General features: G+C 43.4%; 1 protein-coding gene across 1 annotated transcript; it reads left to right on the top strand.

Moving 5' to 3' along the window:
* serbp1b (SERPINE1 mRNA binding protein 1b) lies at positions 1-11,040 on the top strand. The gene is made up of 9 exons (XM_030074997.1): positions 1-382; positions 1,373-1,553; positions 1,905-2,021; positions 3,046-3,117; positions 4,733-4,807; positions 5,545-5,722; positions 6,099-6,164; positions 7,271-7,453; positions 9,174-11,040. The coding sequence occupies exons 1-9, from the start codon at positions 127-129 to the stop codon at positions 9,231-9,233; spliced, it is 1,188 nt and encodes a 395-aa protein (XP_029930857.1). The 5' UTR covers positions 1-126; the 3' UTR covers positions 9,234-11,040.
* The last annotated feature ends 111 nt before the right edge of the window (positions 11,041-11,151 follow it).

Genomic DNA, 11,151 nt, shown 5'->3' with positions numbered 1-11,151 from the left:
TCCCGGATGTTGCTCGCACCGGAAGAGAAGGGGTAGGTCTCCCAGCCATCTTGTGGCAGCATCCAGCGAATTGTTCGCATCAAGCCTCGTAGAATCGGAGGTGAATCCCGTTGAAGGGGCGCCATCATGCCCGGACACCTGCAAGAAGGCTTCGGCTGCGTCGTAACCAACCGGTTCGACCAGCTATTTGGCGACGAATCCGACCCGTTCGAGATCCTGAAAGCCGCTGAAAACAAGAAGAAGGAGGGGGCCGCCGCTGGCTCCACCAAGACCGCAGCTCAAGCCGCCAAGCAGCCGAAGAAAGAGTCACAGAAGGACAGAAAGAACCCGCTGCTGGACAAGAAGGAGGAGTCCCAGGCTCCGGTCCCGCTGAAGAAAGAAGGTAAAGCGTGCGGGCTCTCGCGTTGTGTGCGGTGCATGTGTGTTTATTTTCCTTTTTCGTGGTCAAGCTGTCATGTGCAGCTCCTTTGCTAGCCGAGCTGCTAGCCTGCTGCTGGAGCTGTGCGAGGCTCAGCATGAGGTCAACATGGACCCTGTCCTGTTGTTACCGGCTAGAGGACAGCCACCTCACCGCCTGCAGCCGTGCAGGGCCCTCCTGTCCTGTCCTGTCCGGAGAAGGAGGCTAATACACTGCACGGCTGCCTAGCTGCCGTGCAAAGTGGCCGGGCTGTGTCGCAGAAAGGGTTTACAGCACCAGCAGCCAGGATGCTGTAGCGATGGGTTTCTGCCTGCTGGATGATGATGATGATGGTGGTGATGATGCTGCTCCATGCACTTGCTGCGCAGGTCGTCTGTTGCTGCAAACTGCACTTAAACCAAATGAGCAGCACACCAATTTGAGTAGAATGCAAACAAAAACAAATGGCTCGTTGCTTGGGTTGATTTTTGTCGCCAGGGAGAAGAAAACACTTTAATTTTGTGTGCTTATTCGTTTGATGGCGACTTGAAGTGATCGGCACCTGAACCAAGGTGCGACAGGAGAGAGGCCCATGATGCTGGTGGAGCCCTGCGCTGCATACTCCGTGCTGTTATCTTCTTGCATTCAACCACTGACAGGAAACATGCAAGACAGGCTGATTATGCTAACATCTGTAGCTGAAGTAGTTCCTTGACATGACAGGTATTATTCATGTGTGAATGGTGCAAATCAGCTGGTATTTAACATGCTCACATAACTACATCAAGCATTGATTACACACCAGTAGAGCTGATTAAAGTCATGTGCCCATACAGTCTCAACAACCCATGTTTTTCACATCACAGGTGCAAACAATTGAACACATTCATGAGTTACAGCTGCAAGATGCGATAAATAAGTGTGAAATTTGTCTCATCAGTTTGTGTGTGTGTTTGTGTGTGTGCGTGATGGCAGGTATCAGGCGGGTGGGTCGAAGGCCAGACCAGCAGGGTCAGCCTGGGTCCCAGCATCAGGGCGGGCAGGGTGAGGGGCGGCCTGGAGACAGGAGGCCGGACCGGAGACCCCCTCGCGAGCGCCGCTTTGACAAGCCCACCGAGGACAAGCCCGAGGGAGGTGGAGAGTTCTCTGCAGACAAGTGAGTAGCTGCGATGAATGATGAATAGCATATTTAAGTGTGACAGTAAGCCCAAGGCTGTCTAGTGTGACCATAGGATCAGTGTGGGGGCGTGCAGGAGGATTAGTGTTTTCAGCTATTGATTTTCTTATGTTCCCACTTTACCTCCGCACCACAGCTCAGCCATCTGTAGCGTGCTAGTGTTCAAAACCAAACTGCCTCCTTTGGCATGTATGTTAATAATAATTGACAATATTACCACACTGGAAACCATGCATGTGTGTCACTGCACTCAGATCAAGCAGTACTGCCCCAGTAAGGTCATGTTAATGTACTTTTAACTGAGTGTATGTTTCTGTTTCCTCCCATCAGGCCTTCTGGAGACAGGCCCCCCAGAGGGCGTGGTGGCGGCCGGGGTGGGCGTGGTGGAAGGGGGCGGGGCAGCTTCGGGAGACGAGAATTTGACAGACACAGCAGCAATGACAAATCGTGAGTCACACCTTTGCTGGGCAGACTGTTGCCTCCTGAAGCTAGAATGCAGCCAAGATTCAAATGTCGTATTATAAAGAGATACTTTCCTGAGCTTTTTCACTGCCACTTACTCACACTGTAAAGCACTGGCAGGCAGTGATGGCAGGGCTCGTTCACACTGTATTTTTTAAACTAAACCCCAGCTGACAAACCACATCTACCTTTATTGCATGTGGGGGAAAAAAATCACATTTTGGTTGGATGAAATGATTAGATCACTGTGTGCAAAAAGTCAGGCAAATCAGTGGCCTGCTGATTTTGAAAAATCTTTAATTTATCAGTATTATTATTATCATTTTTGTTATTATTACATGTTAATTTACATCAGCTTCAACACCCTAATGAACTTCATTTCACAGTTGTGCTCTGAATCAGAATAGGTAGCCATATTGTCAGAAATGCACTCAACCCACTGCTGAAGAGGACAGAGCATTTCCATAAAGTCTGTCTCAATGACCTCACAGCCTCGTGTCAGATCTCATTTGTCATTTGTTTAAATTCAAATTTAAAGTTTTTTGCCTTCAAGGGAAATTTCATCTGCAGCAAGGGGTCAAAACATACAACCATATATCAACACAATGATTTATCACAATGCATGAAAAAGTTAAAATACATTTAAACAAAGAGCATCATAATAAGAAAAGAAATGGAGGGGTTTCCATTGCAAAGTGCCTCTATTTTGTCAGTGCACATCTATTGTTTTATGCCTTGTGAGACAAATGGAGTAAGTTCTCTGACAAAGTGCTGTGATAAACTATATTCTCAGTGCAAATTTAGCAGGTTTGTACCCACTGGGGACAAATTATTTTTTATTGGTTTGGGGTGGATACTCATTCATGCACACAGATCTAGTTTTGGAAGCATAAAATCATGAGACTTGGGTGCAAGGGTTGTTTTTGGTGTGAAAGTTACAGTGCATTGCGGATGATAAGTATTCTAGACTGCATGCAGCATGACGTGGTGCTCTTTCTATTTGTTGCAGCTCTGTTACAGCTGGGGAGAAGCGTGGTGGCAGTGGCTCACATAACTGGGGCAGTGTGAAGGATGAAGTGTGGTGAGTTTTCAAACACAGATAACATACACTGTTTATGTAAGCATTGCTGACTTCAGGATAACAATGCACACATGCCTGGGCACAAATCTGGCATTTCTAAAAACTGACTTTCTACAGTTTAAATAGAAAAAAAACATTTGGAGGATGACTTTCCCTTAAAAGAATTGCATCAGTATTAATTGGCGGACATTTCAGAAAACCTGCACCATGGTTTTGCAACTTGCTGCATTTCTGAATAAAATGAAAGTTCACCCTAAAACCAGGGTTACATGCACATTGTAGGTGATGGAGCTCTTTTGAATGGGTTTGTTGTGTCAAAACCAGGAACTGTTTCAGTGGCACTACACTAGGAAAGTGGGTGAAGGTGGGGGGTGCCGTGTGGCAGAGCAAAATACCATGAGCAAGCATGGAGATAATCCTGCACCACAGCTTGAAGAGTCTGACCAGAATGACATTAAGCGATGTGATGTTTCAGATGAAATTCAGGGTTATTTGTGTGCAATTTAATATAGACAGGAAGAAAAAAGGTAACACAGTGAGGAATGCCAATGCAGAGAATGGGAGACTTTGGCAAGTGACAAGTCAGGCGGTAATGCTACAGTAAGTTAGAAGCTGTTTTCCTCAGACATCAGACAGTAATGGGTGGTGTGTTATGTCAAAAGTGCCCAGGCTTGGCGGCAGGGATGAGTTAATGTTACCTGTATTGCCATGAATGGGACTGTGGACAGTTGTGGTGGATGGCTAGCGAGCTAGCAGATGGAGACATGCTTTGTGTAACAGAGCAAAGTTTTGATACTCAGGAACATTGGAAACATCAGTTTGTCTGATTTCTGGAGGATGAATTGGAGCAGACCCTGACACAAAAACAAGTCAGGCAAATCGTCTACCTGATTAGGAAATACTAACCTCTCTTACCAGTCTTCCCGTGCTAACTGAGCCTGAGGGCTGTCTAGCAGGTCTATGTTTTTTTGGTTGGCAAATAAACTGTGTGTGTGCTAAGTAATGCACAAAGGAGTTCGTTGCCTAGCAAACACTCATTAAACTGTCTTTATATTTGACATATTTTATAGTTGAGCAAGGTTGAGATGAGGAAGCAGTGTAGTGCAAGGCATGCTTGTTACCAAAATATTTCAAAGTAATGGCACCTGTTAACAGGAAAGTCAGTTTCTGCAAACATCAAAAAGATGAATTTACGCTTGATTAGTAAACTTAGTAAGCTGGTAGTTGCTAAGGTGACTGTGTACAGCTGACCTTTTGTGGCCAAATAAATTATTTTTTTCCCCCAGTTGTTAAGTATTGCTATTCTCAGTTGTAATCTATTGTTTTTTGACTGCTTGTAATGTAGTCTACCTAATGACTGAAGCACATTTAACATGTGTTTGCAAACTCTTTTCCCAACACAGCCTGCAAGTGGTTGCAGCCTTTAGGCATATTTAGTTATTTATTTATTTTCCCCTTCCCCTAAATAACAAGATGAATCATTTTGTCAGCCCCACTGGAACAGGCAAACTCACACCAAGGATGCCAATCTACTACTAAATAACCTCAAACAATAGTCATTAGCAAGAATTAAATGGTGTGCTGACAAGGTGTTTTTTTGTGTGTGTGTTCTCAGTGAGGCTGAACAGACTGCTGCTCCCGAGGCGACCCCAGAGGGAGAGGAACACCCACCTGCTGACTCTGAGAACAAGTGAGTGCTCTCGTCTGCTGGAGCTGTTAAGGTTTCAGATGGTCTTTGGATGTTTAGTGAAACAAGTCCATTTATACCAAAACTGGACAAGGTTATTTGCTCTATTTGCATTTTCTGTGGCTGCCTTTGAGCTATTGTGATGTTTTTCTTTGCATTTATTGGAAAAACTGTGGTGAGTGTCTTAAAGGCACACTCAGGTCTAGCTTTGCCTGATGGTGTGGCTCCTGATGACAGCTCCCATCCTGGTTACACTGCATACATGGAAGGGGGATTTTTCTGTCCTTCTCATGTCTCAGGTCATCCTGCAGCTAGGCCTGAACAGTTAATGGAGATACTATCGATATTGCAGATTGGCCAAGTGCAATATCCAAGTTGCAGGAGCTGCAGTGGTTTGATAAAAGTAAAATGTGTGCTGTAATGTCAGTGTAAATGAAGTATTGTGATGCTATAGAGATGCCTGAGCCAACAAATCATACTCTCAGACATAAGACGTTTTTTTGTTGTTGTTATTGTTGTTGTTTTTGTTTGCCCTTGCAAAAATCTAGTCATATTAATCATTTTTACACTGTTTTTTGACGAAACCAGTGTTTTTGTACTTTTTTTCCCCACAAAGATTTCAAACAAATGGGAGGTCCATCATAGGTGACCAGTTTTCTGAGTAATTACAAAGCCAAAGCCAGTGAGAATTGACAGTTTTTGTGGTGTAAATTGGACGTTGCTTTGCTTTGGCTTTCTAGGGAGAATGAGGTTGAAGAAGTAAAGGAAGAGGGCCCCAAAGAGATGACCTTGGATGAGTGGAAGGCCATGCAGGACAAGGAGCGCGCCAAGGTGGAGTTCAACATTCGTAAGCCTAACGAGGGGGCCGACAGCCAGTGGAAGAAAGGATACGTGCTGCACAAGTCCAAGAGTGAAGACGTAAGTAATGTGAATCCACACGTGGAGGCCTGACACTCGTGTTTCAGGCTTTGTAATGCTTCTTTTTCAAACCTCTGTTTTGAAAGTAAAGGTAATGTTGTTTTGTAATATGATTTATGAAGTGGTCTCATTAAAAAGGCTGTCAGTGTACAAAGATGGCTAGAAACCCTCCTCAGTTGCTGTCTTGAAGGGAAAAAAAAGTTTACCATATTATTTCTGTACTAGAATCTCACCTTCTGTGTGTAACTCAGTATGTCAAAGTTCTGTTCTGGGCATACACACATTTTTGTGGATACCTTGACTCTCTCACCAGTTGATGTGACATGGAAAAACTTGATGAGTTTCAGCTCAGATCTGTTTTGTCTTTGAATTTCAGAGGCCTGTTGGTGCTTTGATTGATGGCGCAGACACGGAAGCAGAGTCGCACTCGATGTACCACAAGGTGCCTGTTCTCACATTGAACCTCTGTAACATAATGTTTGCAGCACAAAGCTTGAATGAATAAGACTGGTCACTCCTATTCAAATCAACAGCCCAAGACTGTCAGAGCAGCAGCCAGTTTTGTTTGTACTGTTGCTGTTGCCTCACTGCGAGAGGTTTTGCATCAAAATTGAGGGCACTGGACACACGTCTGTCAGCAGTTTGTCTCTCGTGTCCACTAGTTGATGAAAGGTTTTGACTTCTTTATACAGATGAGTAGAAGTGATTACAGTTGGTTATCACTGTAGTTGATTTACTCTTCGTGTTCAGCTGGTATCTGTTTGCTGTTTAAAGTTACATGGAAGACTAGTGAAACATTTGCTTTATTATGTTGTTGAGCTGCCACTCAGGTTCACTGGTGGCTCCACTGCAGAACGCAGGTCTTCCATATTTTGCCTCCCCATTCATGAGTATTGCATTCACAAAACAACTTTGAAAAATTTAGACGTTGACTTAAGTTATTAACATAACTCGAAGATCAAATAATGATGCAGTGGTGTTTTTTAAACTAAGTAGGTCGGATGATGCAGAGGACCTGGAAAGGTAGCGCAGTGAACCTATACAGCCAGATGTTTAACTCTGTTTCCATATCATTTTAAAGTTGAAAAACCCTTTTCCTCCCCACTAAAGTTCAGCTAACCTACCAGTTTGTGGCATTTAAGAGGTTTTACTAAGTAAAATGTATGTTTGATGACGCTTGCCAGCTAGGTTTGCTAGTTCAGATGTTGAATGGATAAGCTTGTAGGAGAACCACAGTTTTTTATAATGTTACACTAATCTTGTTGCTAATGTCAGATTTGATTTAAATTTTCTTTCGCTGCTTTGTGCTGCGTATGTTTTACGTAATTAGAGGCAGTGAAACATGACGAATACTGACAATAGTGATTACAGTTTTAATTGTGGGAGGTGTCAGTGTATTACGCAGTGTTAGTGCTAAGCTTCACACACTAAACGATTACAACAGCAGTTCAGGCAGTTCAGTTTTGGTTTTAAAACAATATTTGTGTCAGGCCAGAGTATTCTTAACCTCTGACACACTTATCATTGTTCAACTGTTCTTGTTGTCAGGGTAACGCTGACGATGCCGGAGATCACCACTTCCGCAAACCAGCTAACGACATCACATCTCAGCTGGAGATCAACTTTGGAGACCTGGGCCGCCCTGGGCGCGGGCGTGGGGGCGCTCGCGGAGGCAGGGGAGGACGCGGGGGAGGCAGCAGGCCGGGACGTGGGGGAGGACGGTCCGAAAAGGTAACAGTGAAAACTGTGATCACTACATTCTTCACAAAGCATTTAGTTGAAGGAAAACGACAAAAGACTTTGCTGGTGTTTATTGACAAAAGCAACATAAAATCATAACCCTAAAGCCACTGACCCAGGAAAGCAGCTGTAGACTGTTAACGTTGTTTGACTGACTGGTGCCTACACGCTGTGAGTGCTGACACACAGGTCGGTTGTCAGTCAAGTTGGTTGATCCACAGAAATTTCCCCACACTTTGGCGGCCTCTGTTTTCGCCCTAGGAGGCTGAAACTTGACATGGAGGTGAAGTGTGTGTTTGTGTTCATCAGTTGTCAGCTGGCAAAAAGGGGTCGTGGCAGTGGCAGCTGCCTGTAACAAAAAGGTGCATAAGGGCTTGTGTCCATATAGTACTTTTTTCCGAGTGCTGGCATCTTTGTTCCAGTTGTTCCCAGTGAGTGTATACGGCAGCATAAGACCATCTAGACAAATGGTGCCGCACCCAGTGTCTTTTTTTTTTCCAGAGCGCTCTGGAAAACCTGTTAACTTTCAGAAAGGTGTTCATCACTGTTGCTCCTTCTCAGGCAACCAGTGACATCGTCACCTGCTAATGCCTTGCTGCTAGAGAAATAAGCTAGGTGGGCACAAGCCCTAACTTCTAAACAGATTGACATAACATGGCCAGACTTTGTAGAGACACACACACACACACACACACACACACTTTGATTTGTGTCAGTTTGCACCGTCCCTGCACTTCCACCCTTCCTCCCTCCATACCTAATGAACTGTTTATCATTGGACCATTGGACGCTGTTCAGTGGAGTGTGTTAGTCCCACCGTCTCATTCTGTTGGTCCATCAGGTCATTGGTCCACAAAGCTGCACTCACCTTATAGCAACTGTACCTTTCTATCTATAAGGCTGAAATTTGCCATGGAGCTCAAGTGTTTGTGAGTTTGTGTGTGTGAATGCAATCACACACATGCACATGTGGTCACAGCTGTTACAAAATGCACTTTCTAGTGCAAATTTGCACTGGAAAGTGCAAATAGGAGTTCTATGCTGCATTCAGGTTATGTTCACTTACCCCACAGAATAATAAACTTCTAGTAAATAATAAACTAAACTTAGACCTCTGAATCTGAATTCTGTTTAAATTTTAGTCAAAGGGAGAAACTTGTAATGAAATTGAAATTTGTGGTCATGGAAATGTAACATTTTAGTCATGTAAATGGAATTTCACATTTGACATGAAGTGGTTACTGTTGTGGTTTTCTGTAATGATAGCTGTCAGCTGTGTGATGTTAGGAGCTTTCAGTGTTCAGCATAGTCAGTTGTCTAATATGCAGTGAATTTTAGTCGTCTTTCTAGGGTCCTGTGTCTTAACTTTGATTTTTAAATACCCATGAAGTGAAGTCACATGACTTCTAAATCCTGTAAAATAGAATATCTGTATCGGTGACCTCATGCTGCACTAGTGGGTGTAAATAAAAATTCAACCAATTAAATCTTTACAAATTGTGTAACAACCTAACTCCTTTACCTATCCCCTCAAATAAAATGAATTGTTCTGTAACTGATATCTTATTGGTTTACACTTATGGTAGATCTGAAGTAAGATGCTGTTTAATGAGGTCTTCATCTTTTAGCATGAAACTTTTTATCTTAAGACCTTTCTGTCCTGTCTCCTGTGCCCTTAACTTTCTTCTGTGTGCTGTTTGTTTCCCACCAGGCGGGTGGAGTGTCAGTCCCCAACGTGGACGACCCTGAGGCCTTCCCGGCTCTGGCCTGAGGCTCCTTTCCACCACCAGCCCACCCATCAGCCCTTCCGGGCCCCTCCTCTACGAGGCTTGCATGCTTACCACATCTTCAAGTATATAAGAAAACAGAGAAAAAAAAAAAAGATTTTAAAGACGAAAAAGACTGTCATCCCATACCACTCACACCACCAGAGGACTGAAATTTTACCTGTTTTAAAGGAGAACAAAAGACAAAAAAAGGCGGGAAAAAGGACCTCTTGTTACACTGAAGCAAATTATTGGTAGAAGTTTTGTATTTAGGGACATGAAAGCAGGGATGTTTTCATACAGTGTTTTCTTTTTTTCAGAGATTATGCATACTTCATTGATATTTTTTGTGCTGCTTGAATATATGCATTTCTGCGGTTAGGTTGAAGTGTGCGCATCTCTTCTCCCCTCAAAGCTTTTGTGCTCACTCTCCCCATACGACTTCAGCTCAGTATTATGGGGGTCATCTTACACAAGACTTTATATGGGGTATTTTTTTTTTTTCCTCCCAGTAATACACACTGATGTGGTAGAGCTACACTACAGTTAGGAAACTTGTACTAGATATCTGAAGTATGGTTTAACATGCATCTAAAGTGTAATTACTCTTCTCCTGACTATCCATCCTCTGCAAGGCACAAATTCAGGGTGGATAACCAGGCAAAGTGACTTCCTACTAAAGCTTGGTATTTTTCTGCTTGTTGTGCAGTGAAAGTAAATGCCTCTTTCCTTTTTTTTTTTTTTTTTTATTATTTTTTTTTATTATTTGGATAGCTTGCCTCTTTTTGGTGGACCAGTGGTTAGTAATGCTTTGTATCCCCTGATTCGGATGTGCTACCTGTGTGTTCAGGGTGTCCCAGGGCCTAATATATATCTTTAGGCTGGTCCTCTTAGGTCATACAGACTCTACTACTAGTAACTTCAGGACCACTAAGCAAATGTTGTATTTTTTTTTTTTTTTTTTGTTAAGGATATGTGTGTGCGTGTGTGTGTGTGTATGTATGTGTGTGTGTGTGTGCGTGCGTGCATGCGACAAAGTGTGAGAGGTCGAGTGTGTGACTCGGACAGGTAGCTACTTGGCTTTCAAGTATTCCTCTGCTGTGAACTTGCCATCCTCTCAAATAGTAGACTGCAGGTTCATGGCTGACGTAGTTCATATTGTATTTTGAGAAGTGATTGTTTCAATCTAGGTGAGACTGATAGGTAGACCATGGACATATCTTGCACTTAGAGTATTGGTAATGTCTTTTAGATCTCAGAAGCACTTGGTTTTTATCATCACCAGTACTCTAAATATTGTTTTTTTTTTTCTTTGTTTTGTTTTCCCTGTTGTAATCATATTTGCTGTTGTTATTATTTTTTTATTATTTTATTTTATTTTATCAGTACAGCAGCACCACTGCATAATTTGTCTGAAAGAAATGTTGCCGGTCATCGTGGAACAATCAAGCGCTACAGAATGTAATGTAAGCTAATGGTGCTTTGAGCCACTCGTGTCTGCATTTCCAGCAAGCATTTTATTTTAATGAAGTGTATTTCTCATCGGGGAGGGGAGGTGAGGGAGGGATCTCGGGGAGCAAGTGAATCGAAAGCTTTATAACGCTGCGCTCTTGGAGAGAGACTTGCTGGTGATGCACCGATGCAGTGGGCTGGAGCAGTTTTCTTGTAGGACTGCTTGAGCCACATGACGGTGAAACTTCTCTGCAAACATCCCTGTTCTAATAAATTGCTTTAGAGGTGTTACATGTATTCTGCCCACGGCTGTTGGGTTGTGTGAAAATCAATACTGTGATTTTAAAAGGTGTAAACAAATGCACTGTGGACTCTTTATTGCCTCCTGTGAAACCTGTGACCCTGTGCTGCGTTCTAGTGCCACACCGTTTCCCAGTGAACCCCACCAGAGTCCAGGAGTCTAAAACACCT

Source organism: Myripristis murdjan, chromosome 17 (assembly GCF_902150065.1).
Source record: "Myripristis murdjan chromosome 17, fMyrMur1.1, whole genome shotgun sequence".
NCBI lineage: Eukaryota > Metazoa > Chordata > Actinopteri > Holocentriformes > Holocentridae > Myripristis > Myripristis murdjan.
Note: the sequence above shows the minus strand (reverse complement) of the source record. Positions and strands in the feature narration are given on the sequence as shown.